Below are 13,774 nucleotides of genomic sequence, written 5' to 3' on the forward strand. Positions count from 1 at the left end.
GACACCCTTGTTGACCTCTCGTTTTGAAAATTTCTAGGTTTGGTAATCAGCCTAAGGGACATAGAGAAGCTTTTCCTGAAGAGGGGGCTGGTCTTGGATGAGTTTTTATGAAATTGCCTTTTCGAAAGTGCACTCAGATGTCAAGTATAACCCCACTACCCAGGGCTGACACTTTTGGTGTATATATGCATCTAGTGTTTTAGAAATTGCTTTTTAGGAAATTCCTTGGTCCAGTGGGTAGGACTCTTGTGTTTTTACTGCCAATGGCCCAGGTTTAGTCCCTGGCCGGGGAACTAAGATCCCACAAGACACACAGCGCAACCAAAAAAAAATAGAAGAAAAGAAATCCCTTAACTTTGTGATACTGAGAAGTCCCTTTGTGTCTAGGAGGTGGCATGTGAGTTTGGAAGAAGTAGGAGCCATCTCCTTTCAAGATGTTTCTTAGGTCTGCTGGGAGGGAGAGGGTTCCCACACCAAGAGTGGAAGAAGCATGTCAAAGGCGCTTCCTGGGGACTTCTCTTGCAGTCACATAGTGACCAGGAAGCAATCTCTAGTCTGTCAGAGGAGAACCAGGTGAATAACAGAGGACTGGGGTGCAGCAGGTGAAAAGACCCACATCTGTGCAGTGTGTCTACACAGCTTGACGGGCAGAGCGTGGGTTGGAAGGTGTGATAGAGCAGCACAAGGACCATTCTGCTGTGTCAGTCTTAAGAAACCTAGAGCATCGCTGGAGGGCGTCATGGTTATAGGGACATGCATGTAAAGCCAGCAGAGGCGGAGCCACATGATTGACAATAAAGGCATCCGTGGTGGCTGTCTCAGGGTGCAGACTTGAGCTGTATCTATAGTGTTTTGTGTTGTACATTACAAGCATTTAGAGTGAATGGTTCCAATTAAAGATGACAGCTTCATGTGTGAAGTTTAGGAGGAGGGAAGGGTGCGCTGCGGGGCACCTGGGAGAGGACTCCTTGGGCCTCCCATACTCTGCCTGGTTGGTGGGAAGAGAGGGCAGGGGGTGCCTGTTAGCAGGTCTCATGGGGCCTGGTTTTCCCAGCCTGGACCCTAGCATGCAGCGGGCACTCAGTAAGCATGGACTGAGACGAACACCAGTAGAGGATATGGGAGACATGTTTGAATGGCAGCCGTGATGTGTTTGACTTCTTAGCGGGAAATTGCCTTCAGCTGAAATAGCACTAATGGTTTTCATGTTTGCTGGCACATCACATGGCATTGTCCCTCCCCCAGAGTGTGGTATGCAGGTGGTCTGGGTGGGAACCACTGCTCCATGCGGCAGGCACCACCCATCCTTGTGCTGAACCTCCATTCGGTTTTACACTCTACTTACTGGGAAAAGTGTTTTTTTCCTACAAAAGATAAAAATAATATTCCACAAAAACAAAAGGAAGCATTTGAAATTAGTCTTTAACAGGCTTTTTAATACAGTTGGAATGTTTCTTGTGTCTGCTTGTGGGTCTGTTGATGTACTGGTGCATTTAGCCTTTGGGAAAAACACCCTGTGAGCCTTCAGTGTCATGCAGCAGGTTTCTAGGTGTAGCAGGGAATTTCAGTGGGAAGGGGCTGTATCTGAAGAGGGTATTATCTTTCCCATGGTTTTCAAATAATTCTATCCCTTTGACTGCCAGCGGGCAGATTTGCTGTGTGTGGAAGTATGACCTGCCCCTGAGGGACTCTCAGGAGCTCAGGTATGGTAACTTTGTTTCTTTGTACACAGAACCATCGTTAAGAAGGAAGAGAAGATGGAGAAAAAGGAGGAAAAAGAGCCTGAAGACATTAAAAAGGAAGAGAAAGATGAAAACGAGCTGAAATCAGGACCTGAAAATCGGTCCAGAGTCACGAAATCAGGTGATGAGTCTGTTATGTGTTGACAGGACGGGAAGAGATGGCAAGGGCGGCGAGTAGGCGTGTGGAGCGAGGGCCCAGCAGGTGCCCTTTGCTGAGCTGAGCTGTGTACAGGAAGCGGTGAGAGCACCAGAGCCTCGGTGATGAAGTGGCTGAAGGGAGTTTGCAGATCAGAGATCCGGAGCTTTCCTGGTCAGGGTCTGTGTTTGTTGGTGGCTCAGTGACCTGGGTATTTGCTTTCCCTGAGTCTCTGGCAGAATAAAGTGTGGGATTTGCAAGAGCCAGGTGTCCTGGGTTCCTGTGACTGATTCCGTGAGATTCTGCTCTTCTGTCATCAAGTTTTTCCTGCATTTATGTTAACACTAGATATAGTTTAAAAAAAAAAAGAAGAAAAAAACCAGGAAACGGAAACCTCAGAGGATGTACATCCATTGCACCATTGCAGCAGCCACACTTGGGGCACTTCACCTCAGTTGTCATTTTATTAAAGTTGATTGTGCTCTGACCTTTGGGTTTGCATGAGTCCACAGAGCACTTTGTTGAAAAAATAAAACCAACGTGTGCACCCTCCCCCCCCCCCGCCCCAAATAAACAAAACCCAGCCAGCTGGAGCCTAGGAATTTGGTACAGCACATTACAAGTTACATCTCAAGTGTTTGGGATACTTTGCCAGCAGTTTCAAGACAGGCATGTTTTTTAAGATGTTCCTCAAGTATTGTAAATCCCTAAATCAGTCATTGTTGGGGTGGTTAGAGCCTGCTAATTGTGTCGTTGAGGGAAAATCAGTTTGGAAGCCTTCATTGTGGGAGATGAATAAAGGGAGCTCACCCATCTGGCAGGGCGCATGAGCCCGCAGGCAGCGTCTGACTTGGAATATGGGGCCCTGGGTTGTGCAGAGCTTCCCAAGATGTGTGGGCGGAACACACGTCTAAGTGGGTTCACCTTGAAGCTGCTGGGGTTTAGTGTGGGGGTGAAGGAAGCCCACAGGTGGCAAATGTTTGCACCCATATTGCAGAATGCACTTTGATCCTCATTTATGCCGTAAGAATCGAACAGATCACCCCAGATGAGTAAAGGCCAGTCGGGGGACACTAGCCACCTCACACCTAATGTTGCCATGTCAGCAGCGCTTTTTATCACATCGGAGAGGCGAGTGGGGGCACCAAGGCTCCAGAGCTTAGCAGCAGTCTGTGGAAGGTGTGTCCAGAGCCCCCAGTCAGCCTGGGGCCCACCTGTGGTCGGGGAGGGAGGGTGTCGACATGCGTTCATAGACGGTGTGTTTTTCCTGAAGGAAGCAGAGGAATGGAACGAACTGTTGTGATGGATAAATCCAAAGGGGAGCCTGTCATCAGCGTGAAAACCACAAGCAGGTCAAAGGAGAGAGTGAGTATTGCCCTTGCCCTCTCGAGTCCAGCCGGTTCCAGTGACGGTTTAACAACCACATTGATTTGTGTTAGGAGAACAGCGTTGTTTCACCCTTGAAATGTTAAGGTTCTTTGAAATACTTAGGAGACATGTTGCTATTAATAACTAGACTGTGCACAGACACGGATTAAGTTCTGAAACTTAGTCTGAAACAATCCTTAACTGTGTTTGTAGCCCATAAACGTGTTGACCCTTTGCCAATCCTATTACTCTATACCTAATCTTCCAGGAGAGTTGATTTATGAACTGGATAGAATGGGCAAGGCCTAGGGCTTGTCAGGCTGGAAGGCAGGTTCTGCTCATTTTCTGTAGCTGTTTTTCCTAGTTTTTTATTAGATTAACCAAAAAGACAAGTTGAGCCCACCTGCCTCTCTTCCACGATCAGAGTGAGCTCCGTTGCCTATGTGTCCTGCACCACAGGACAAGCTTATTGCTTCTTGTTTTACTTTTTCTACTCTGGCAAACTGAACCCTTTGCTTCCCAGCTGAAGGTTCTAACTAAAACATGAGCGAGGAGAGCAGTTCCCTTTTAGTGAGTATAGAGCTAGCAGTGTTCACCCAAGAGCACTTTATGATGTTGAGGCTTAATTTTGAAATGAGCACTTGGGGTCCATAAAGCGGCAGTTCCCAATGCTGTGTTCCCCTGAGGAGAACCATAAAATACAGAGAAAAATCAAGGAAGGCCAATAATCTCACCAGCCAGATAACTCTGATGTTAAACAAAAATGTAAACTTGATGAGAAATACAACTAGTACAGAAAGAGATGAGGTAAGCAAAGCGGAAGCCTCCACTCTGCATGGGCCCCTCTCAGCGGCCAGTGCACCCGCCACTCACATATCTACACGCACAACACCATGGGGCCTGGGCTCCTGGGACTTGGAGCTGTGCACATCGGTGCTGTCTTGTGGAGCTGTATGTATGGGACAAAAAGGTCGGCTTTAAAGTTCAAGTTTCGAAGTGATTATAGATTGTTAGGAAGTTGTCAGAGATAGTACAGAGGTCCCAAGAACCTACCCGGTGGTTCTGTCCCAGTTAACTGTGTGGAGGTGGGGCAGCACCAGGATACTTTGTCACCAGTGTAGACCTGAGTCCTGCCACTTCAGTCCACACGCATACCTGGTCCCTCAGCACAAAGATGTCCTCCTGGACACCCCTGTAACGTTGCCCCACTCCACCAGTCCATCCCCAATGCTGGAAGCCTGTAAGCGGTTTTTTGTCACCAGCATGGTGTCCTGAGAATGTGTGTGAATGAAATCATACAACCATGACCTTGAGATTGGTCTTTGCCCTCAGCATAGTATCCCTGAAATCCATCCAGGTGTGTGTGCAGGGGTGTCCTTTTCCGCATAAAGCTTTCTTACTGAGCTGTGGATGTACCGCGGTCATTTTGACCAAGTCCTCTGCTGGCGGACACTGGCTGTCTCCACGTCCCCTCTGGATGCAGCATTTGTGGGTATACTATTTGTCAGGGCAGGTCCAGAGCTGCAGACACATTGTTTGTTGTGGTAGATGCTCATTGAGTGCCCTTCAGAAAGGTTATGGAGGACACTGGCATGTGCCAGGCCACTAAGAAGTGACTAGGGCAGGCTGTGGACCCGGGAACCCAATGTGAGACACAGACCTCTCCCCCCGCCACTGCCATGCCACCCTCCCCAGCAGATGACGTCTGTACCTCAGGATGCAGGCCGTCTGTCCTTCCCTCCTCCAGCCTGCAGTGTGTGCTCAGACTCCCAGTTCTGCCCTCCTTGCAGATCATTGCTGTGTTTGGGGTTGTGAACCTGTCCTTGTAATGAGCGTGGACAGGTCTCTGTCCCCTCCTTTTTTTTCCCTCTTCAGTAAAATGTTTGGTTATGACCTTTGACTTTCTTTTGGATTGCTTTGTTTTTCATTGATATTTTGCCCCTCTGTGAGCCAGTTAAGACTGCTGAGGACCTTTTTAAAAAATGTGTCCCAGGCTCCTTCCCTGGGAATTGTGAGGCAGTGGGTCCACAGGAGGCCCTGGGTTCTGAGTTACACGAAACCCTCCAGGAGAGGCTGGCTTGTGGCCAGTGTGGGAGCCCAAGCCTTGGAGAGCCTCAGAATGGAAGTCATTTGTCAGTGTTTCCTGCCTTCTCCCAGAAATGGAAGAGCACAGAAGTGCCCACAGTACTCTGCTTTACTGTGCTGGTTTACACTTGTGGGCCTTTGGCTTGCTGTGTATGGAGGCCTCCTGCCTGAGCCCTGAACCAGCAGTCGAAGGGTGACCCCACCGAGCAGAGTGATTGCTGCCCTGGCTTGTGCGCCTGCCCTATGCCTCTGGGGAGCCTGGTTTTGTTGCAGATAATGCAGAGAGCTTGGCTCTGCGATTCCAGAGAAACTGCTTGCTGAGGTTTTACCCTACTCCTTCTCTTTCATTAATGCCCTTTGCAAGATTTGAAAGCAAGGCTGTAGCACCCAAACTCAGGCAGTGTGAGGCAACCCGTGCTGGGGCCTCCCTGTAAACCCCAGGGGACCCAAGGTTCTTAGTCTAGTCCAGACATGCTAATTTCACTTGCCTCGTATATTTGTCATCATCAGTTCCCTGACATTCATAAGCCAGTTTTGGTCAACAGAGCTCAAAGAGTCAGGATCGCAAGTCGGAAAGCAAAGAGAAGAGAGACATCCTGTCGTTTGATAAAATCAAAGAACAGAGGGAGCGAGAGCGCCAGAGGCAGCGGGAGCGGGAGATCCGAGAGACAGAGAGGCGGCGGTGAGTGGGGTCTCTTCTCGGGGGGATTGCCCTTCCTCCCGAGCCAGCCGCCTGGGCTTGCTGGCCTCCTGCTGTCCGTGCTGCACCCGCCCATCCCGTGACGTAGTCGTCCCAGCATAGTCATCCAAGGCTGTTTCTGCTCAGCAGCATCTCCTCTGGCTGAAGTTGTGCCCTGGCCCAGGTAGCACGCATACCCAGGCCACCTGTGGCTTTGACAGAGGAGGGTCTCTGGGGTCGAAGATCACCAGCTTCTCCAGTTTGCTTTTCTAAAATAGTGTGACTTTAGCTTCTGCATGTGGGCTTTAGAAAGTCAGAGTTTCTTGACCCATTTGAAGATGTTTCACTTCCAGCTGGCTTGCCCTTGGTGTAGAGCCTTCCCTGGCGCCCTGGGAGCGAGTGAGGAGAGCAGGGGGGCATATCCAGCTCCCTCACCAGCTCCTATGTGTGGTGGCCAAGGGGCAAGACCTGTGATTCTTTCACTGGTGCCTGGCTTTCTCCTGTCCCCACACCGTCTTAGGTCCCTTTCAAAATGCCATATGTTAAACGTACACCCTCGGAGAGGGAAGGGGTGACAAAAAGGAGCATGAGTTGCGTCTCAGGGAGAGTGGCTGTCATCCGTGTCTCCAGGGTTTTATCTGCTCAGGAACTTCAGGGTAGTGGTTATCCTTTGCTTTTTTTTACTTTTCTGCCCTTGTTTACCTGTGGTTTCATTCTGGTGCTCTTTGAGCAGGTCCTACTGGTCTGGACCTGAGGCTCTGTGTCCACTCGCCATCATCCCTCCCTCCCAGCTCACCCTGGTTTTGCTAGTTGGAGAAGGGGAAAGGATGGAGTTTGGGGTTTCTGGACAATCAGAGCCGTTCAAGGGGCAGGTTGGAGCCTGTGAGGGGGTAGCCAGGTCACATCCAGGAGCTTGATGTGTCCAGGCTCCCTCCGAGGACCTCAGTGCCACCATGTGGACTGGGCGCCACCATGTGGGAAAGTCAGGGTGGCCTTCCTGTGTCTGCAGAGAGCGTGAGCAGCGGGAGCGGGAGCAGCGCCTGGAGGCCTTCCACGAGGGCAAGGAGAAGGCGCGGCTGGAGCGGGAACGCGAGCAGCTTGACCGCCAGTGGCAGCGCCTCGAGCGGGAGCGCCTGGAGCGCGAACGGCTGGAGCGGGAGCGGGAGCGCGTGGAGCGGGAGCGCCGGCGTGAGCAGGAACGTATCCAGCGGGAGCGTGAGGAGCTGCGGCACCAGCAGGAGCAGCTACGCTATGAGCAGGAGCGGCGGTCGGTGGTCAGGAGGCCCTACGACATTGGGCGGTAAGGCCGCAGTCAGAGTGGGGAGTGGCTGCGGCCACCTTGGTGTGGGGAGTCGGGAATGCTGAAGATGGACACCTGGGCAGAGCTCGTAGCTGCCGCCTCCGCAGCTAGTAGAGTATCTCCAGAGCTGCCACTTGCTGGAGGCTTGGTGATGCTCTTGCCTTGGCAGTCCTTTCGTTGGCGCTGTGGTTCCTGGGGGAGCTTGACACTGTCTAGTGGGGAGGAGACAGGCAGGCAAGTGTTAGGCTGTGTTCCCTGCCATCTCCTTCGGGCTCACATGTCCTCCTGGAGTGGGAGGCACAGAGTCGGTGCTGTGGAAAAGTAGGTTGCCTTCCTCTAAGAAAGGAGGTTTCTCTCTCTCCGCCTTCTCTGAGCTGCTTAACTGACGGTCTCCCATCACCCCACCACCTTTGAGCCTAATTTTTTAGTAAAAATCAGGAAGAAGATAATTGGAGACCATCCCAAATTGTGTGTAGTTCGCTGTCACCCGATCTAATTCCCTTTGCTTCTGAAAAGCGCGGAGGGAAGTTCGGGTTACCATAGACAACGAGTTGGAAATGTGGTAACTCAGAATGTTGTTTCTGGAGAATCAAATATTTCATTTCACTTGCATTTGAGCTCTTGTGGGAGCTCAATACCTTGGGATCAAGGTATTAACATCCTTGTGATACAATTAGTTCACAGTGGTTCTTCTTTCAGGACTGTCAAATGAGAATGCCAGGGTGCCTTTTGGTAGTTTGGGGTTTTTAATATATCAAGTCAAAGCGATAATGACTGAATGTTTAGAGATTAGCCCTGCAGGACATTTTAAACGATACTGTGTCTGGAGAGAGCCTTCCACCTCCACCCTCTTTTTTTTTCTGCTCATTCTCTCATAAGTGAAATTTGCATCTTTTTAAAAATGAAAAACAGGCGAGATGACGCCTATTGGCCAGAAGGAAAGCGCATGGCCATGGAGGACAGGTACCGCCCGGACTTCCCTCGGCCTGATCACCGTTTCCACCACTTCGACTACCGTGACCGGGGCCGGTACCAGGAGCATGTAGCTGACAGGTCAGTGCCCCACCCCTCTCCAGCAGGGGTGGGTCTCCATCTCTTCTCATACTGGAGGTTCCTAGTGACCGCCACACGTGGGATTTAGAGACAGACCCTTGATCGGGATGTGGGAATCAGTGGTCCCTTAGGGCATTTTCTCTTTGACTCTGGGGAAGGCCTCATGGTGTATGTTTCGTGCACTGTCCTCTTACAATGGGCGGGTCCCAGGCTCTGGGTTGCAAAGCTCCCTGGGGTCTCCGTGGCCACTCTTCCTTCTTGTCCCTCCCCCAGCAGGAGTTGCACTGGAGCACAGGTCTTTGAGGAGGGGAGGGCATGGCCCAGCCTCCTTGTTCTTAAGGATGAGGAAGTGGTTTAGAGAAAGGCCGTGACCCACTGGAGCCATCTGCAGGGGTCACTGACCTACATGGGGCCCGAGCCAGCGGGCACCAAGGGGGCTGACTGCAGGGTGTGGCAGTGGCCCTCTCAGGCCTGCTTTGTGTTTTAAGGGTCTGGGGGTGTAATTTTTTTTGCCAGTGCCTCTTTAATGAAGACTATCTCATTTATTAGAAAGGCAGCCCTTGGTTTTCCAGTTTAAGCATTCTTTCTTTAAGTTTCTCATTGCGCTTGCCCAGGCTGCATATCCTTGAGCCATTTCACTGCTCATTAGCTCCTCCATGAGCGAAGGGAGATGGGGGTGAAGACAGGCTGAGACACCACTCATTTATTTAATCATGGCCGGACTTGGTTTCCGATGTGTTAGTCACATGGGTTAGATCATACCAGAGGTTAAGACCACCAAGGCTTTCTTATTACCCAGTTTGTCAACAGGCCACAGATTAATTTGGCATTGGCTTCGTGGGTTGGATCTCTACTTTTGAGACCCCTGTGAGGGACTTTAGTTCAGTAAAACCTTCCTCCCCACTTTCTTAGGCTCCGACTTCACTCCTACCCCCAGGGAGCTGCCAGCCAGCTCTTTTTTCAGGCCTGTCAGTCAATTAACTGTTCTCATGTGGTGAAAGAGGATAAGTACCCCAGTTGTTGGACTCTTCCGTGTGGTCTGCAGCGGTATCAGAGAGAGCTGTCAGCTGCCACTGGAATGAGATACTTGTGTTTTGCAGGAGGGAAGGTTCAAGATCAGTGATGGGAGAGCGAGATGGGCAGGTGAGTAAAAGCCAGACCTCAGGCTGGGAGCATGGCTGCTTCTGTGCAGTGGGCAGACATGGACATTAAATACATAGGGCTTGTTCATCTTATTCAATGGGAAGTGAATAAAGAGGATTGATTGTCTGCTTGTGTAGAATGCCTTCCAGTCTAGACACATGGGATGTCCCAAACAGGGGCTTAGCAGCCTGCCGGGGTCATTAAGCCTGTGTTTTAGGGCATCCCTGTCAGGTACTGGGGTGGGTGCCTCTGTCTGAGGGCCTGCAGGTACCCTAGGGTGTCAGCTCAGAGGAGAGCTGATGCCACCCCCATGAGAAAGGTGGTGGCAGTGTCAGAGTTGTGGCTGTTTAAATGGGGTCAGGGGGCAGAGGGGGTGGTGAAAGAATACATAGCGTCTCTTGCTCCCAAGATCTCTTGCTTCCAGAGCACTGACTTGGTTGGCCAGGGGCATTGAACCACTCCCAGCAGCATTGCTGGCTTCCAGGCCTCCACAGTACTGAGCTAGGGGTCTGAGGGCGCTGGCCTGCCCTAGTGGTGTAGGGGGAGCTTCCTGTCACCAGCAAGGTGCAGGTGTTTGTCGTCTTCAGGGAAGACAGGTCTGAGTGATGCCTTGGTGGACCCAGAGCCTGGGACTCTCCATGCTCACAGGGTCAGGGGCCCTCTGCTGGTCCTTCATGTGCATCAGTGATAGAGCGTTAGGGGTCCTCAGGGTTCTCAAGTGAGGAAGGGATCAAGAAGTGTCAGAAAGGGCCTGGGCATGTCCTCTTGGGTGGCAGGGTCTGCAGGTTGACCAGACCCAGAGGGTGGGCCTGCCACAGGCCTATCCAGGAACCGTGAGGCTGGAGTCGCCCTGTCCCTCTTGGCCTTCCAGCACTACTCAGACGAGCGCCACAGCCATGGAGGACCACCAGAGCGCCACGCCCGCGACTCCCGAGACGGCTGGGGCGGCTACGGCTCCGACAAGAGGATGAGCGAGGGCCGGGGGCCGCCACCTCCACCCAGGTTAGCGGGCAGGCCATGCCAAGCCTCCCTGGGGGCATCACTGCCCTCACTTGGTCCCAGCTTGGCTTCTGTGCAAGGGATCCAGGTGTATGTGCCCGCCAGGTCACCCGGAACAGTGTCAGCCCTAGGTGTGAAGGTCCCTATCGCAGGCCCTGGCTGCTGAAGCAGGTAGCCCTGAGGCTGTCTAAGGCTTGTCCCCTGTCAACAGTAGAGAAGCTTCACTCGGCCCTGTGCTCCAGAGTTGTCTAGGTGTCTTGTCAGGCTGGTGTCACAATCACCAGAAGTCTCTGCCACATCTCTAGGGGTGTTTCGGATGTTGATCAGAGACTAGGGTGCCAGTTGGATAGATAGTGACCTGCTTAACACCGAGTTCTCTTAGGCTGTTCAGCCACAGTCTTCAGTGTAAAGGGGTGAGTTCGTGCTCTGGCAGCAGGCTGTGTGGAGCCGCGTCACCGTGGGACTGGGCGGCCATCACACAGCCTGGGGCCAGGTGGCTGCACCTGCACATGGGGACTGGGTTTGGATCGTCAGTTCCCAGGGTTTCTGTCTGAAACAGCTGTTTGAAGGTGCACTGTGCAGTTCGTTGTCGACAGCGCAGTTGGATGGCTTTCAGTTGATCCATGGAGCCATGCGTCCATCCCTACGACCCATTTCAGAGCATTTACATCACCCCCCAAAGAAGCCCCCATCAGCAGACCCTCCCCATCTCCCTGGCAACCACTAACCCACTTTCTCTCTCTCTGGATTGGTCTGTTCTAGATGTTTCCCATCAGTAGAATCACACACTGTCTGTCTGTGTCTGCTTCTCTCAGTGAGCATCATGTCCTCAAGGTGCATCCGTGTTGGAGAGAATGTCAGGGCTTTTCTCCTTTTCCAGGCTGATGAATCTCACAGTTTATGGAGGGACCACATTTTTTGTATCTGTTCATGAGTTAGTTGATGGACACTTTGGTGGTCTCCACTTTGGGGTGGTTGGTGTACAAGTTTTTGTGTAAATGCAGGTTTACCGGTCTCATACACCTTGGAGTGGAATCGCTGGGTCACATGGCCGTTCTACATTTAACGTTTCAAGGGACCACTGTGCTATTTTCCAATGGGGCTGTACTGTTTCACATTGCCAGCAGCCCGGTGTGAGGATCCCTGTGTCTGCACGTCCTCACCTGCACTTGACACCGTCGTCTGTCTTTTTGATAGTAGCCATCCTGACGGGTGAGGTGGTTGTGACATTAGCTGTGCTGAAGACCTACTCATGTGCTTACTGGCCACATGTGTTTCTCTGGGGAAGTGTCGCTTCCTGTTCTTTGCCCACTTCTCTCAGAAACTCTTGACAGGAGGGCACAATCGCCCAGCCACAGCCACAACCTCTCCCTGGAAGCATAGTGGGACCTTTGTGTGTCTGCCTTTTGTTTTGGCAAAGAGGTGGCCGTGACTGGTCGGAGCACAGCCAGAGGCTGGAGGAACATCAGGAGCGCACCTGGCCGGGCACAGTGGACACGGACACAGCAGGCCGGGAGCACTCTCGGTGGCAAGGTATTGGCTGACCCCCGCCTGCAGGTCTGGTAGGGCTTCTGGGCAGGGGCGGCCAGGGTTCCGCCAGCTTTCCTAGGGTTTCTGAGAAGGGAGTGTTAGCAGACTCTTCCTTCTCTTCCAGGTGGTGAGAGGGGCCTGTCTGGACCCTCGGGCCCCGGGCACATGGCAGATCGGGGCGGAATATCGGGGTAAGTTTTATCTGCCCATAAAGCTGATTTCTTCTCGCTCCTCAGTTCCTCTCACTTTCTGCATCCTTGATCAGCTTTCTGGTTGAGTGTTTTGAAAACACTCCCATAGCAGCCCTCCCCAGAAGGCAACCTGTGGTTATGAATTTTCTCCTCTGGAAAAAGCCAGGGGGCTCTGAGCCTGCTGTTGCGAGGTGACACGGTGAGAACACACGCGTGCCTTTGTTCCTAGGCGAGGCGGCTTTGCACACAGCGGGCACACCCAAGGTGATGTGGTGCCTGCCGGAGGCCTCGACAGCGACGGACTGGCTGGCCAGGACCGGGGCGACAGAGACCCCCACCCCCACCAGTACCCCCACTTCACCCGCAGCTACTAGACCCCACCCGTCCACGCGTCCTGGTAGGCGGACAGACGTACTGTTGAACTCTTAGCGGAGTTACCTTGAACTTGTGGAATCTTTTAAGAAGCAAAAGCAAATCCTGCCACCGTGTTGTAGCTCAATCCAATGTGAATTCACTTTTTTTTTTAATAAATGTGTTCTGCCATTTTTAAGACAAGGTTTCTGTTAATGAGGCATTCCATTTTCCATTAATAAAAGTTTATGGTTCTCACCCGTGTATATGTATCGGTGATTACAGAGCAGAGAACAGGGTCAGCCCTCAGCGGCATCACTGTTCGGAAAGCAGAGGCCGGCTCACATTCCTGAATTCTCACAGCTCCTGTCCCCATCTTACAGAGAAGGAAATGGGTGCAGGGGTCAGACTGCTCACGAGAGTCCTAGAGCCCTTAGGTGGCAGAGCTGGGAAGGAATTAGGAATTCTTCACCAATGGGGAGGGAGTGTTCATCCGGGACCCCTGGGACCAGTCACTTTACCTGACAGTTCTGTGCGATTTGTGGGTCTGGCTGAGCGGCGGGGTTGGGCAACCCTTGCTTGGCACAAGCTCAGCGGTACTGGATCCACCCGTTTTCCTGGAAATGCAAGTTCATAGGTGAAATCTCATTTGTGATTATAAATAGCAGTGATCTTAATTAAGGGCTTCCCTGGCAACGCAGTGATAAAGAATCTGCCTGGAATTCAGGAGACACAGGTTCGATCCCTGGGTTGGGAAGATCCCCTGGAGAAGGAAATGGCAACCCACTACAGTATTCTTGCGTGGGAAATCCCATGGACAGAGGAGTCTGGCGGGCTACAGTCCATGGGGTCTCAAAGAATTGGACATGACATAGCACACTCACAGCAGCAACCTTCATTGAAAACCCCTGATGCCAAAGGGGTTGTTCACGAGCTTCTCCCAGCTCCATCTAGGCCCCTGCGGTGTGACACCACAGTGAGGCGTGTCTCTGGAAGGATCGCTGGCCCTGCCCTTCTCAGGGATGAGATGACCTGGTGGCCATAAGGCTGACCCTGGGGGGCCTGTGCAGGGCTTGGGGGCGAGAGGGAGAGCTGCCTCCCTGAGTCCCAGCCCTGGACCTGTGTGGTCTGGACTGGCGAGTGATGAGTTAACCTGTGTGCAGCCTGCTGGGAACATGATTCCCTCCTTCCCCTCCC

General features: G+C 52.2%; 1 protein-coding gene across 1 annotated transcript in view; it reads left to right on the forward strand.

Annotated features, from left to right (window-relative positions):
* SAFB2 (scaffold attachment factor B2) overlaps nucleotides 1–12,835 on the forward strand; it is a 28,896-nt gene extending 16,061 nt beyond the window's left edge. Inside the window, exons 12-21 of the mRNA NM_001256554.1 lie at nucleotides 1,733–1,863; nucleotides 3,152–3,243; nucleotides 5,877–6,013; nucleotides 7,020–7,310; nucleotides 8,223–8,363; nucleotides 9,464–9,506; nucleotides 10,378–10,508; nucleotides 11,926–12,038; nucleotides 12,160–12,226; nucleotides 12,456–12,835. Of these exons, the coding sequence (NP_001243483.1) occupies nucleotides 1,733–1,863; nucleotides 3,152–3,243; nucleotides 5,877–6,013; nucleotides 7,020–7,310; nucleotides 8,223–8,363; nucleotides 9,464–9,506; nucleotides 10,378–10,508; nucleotides 11,926–12,038; nucleotides 12,160–12,226; nucleotides 12,456–12,600 (1,291 nt within the window). The 3' untranslated portion in view covers nucleotides 12,601–12,835. The remainder of the gene's footprint in view (nucleotides 1–1,732; nucleotides 1,864–3,151; nucleotides 3,244–5,876; nucleotides 6,014–7,019; nucleotides 7,311–8,222; nucleotides 8,364–9,463; nucleotides 9,507–10,377; nucleotides 10,509–11,925; nucleotides 12,039–12,159; nucleotides 12,227–12,455) is intronic.
* Nucleotides 12,836–13,774: the final 939 nt, after the last annotated feature.

The sequence above is a fragment of the Bos taurus genome, chromosome 7 (assembly GCF_002263795.3).
Source record: "Bos taurus isolate L1 Dominette 01449 registration number 42190680 breed Hereford chromosome 7, ARS-UCD2.0, whole genome shotgun sequence".
NCBI classification, from domain to species: domain Eukaryota; kingdom Metazoa; phylum Chordata; class Mammalia; order Artiodactyla; family Bovidae; genus Bos; species Bos taurus.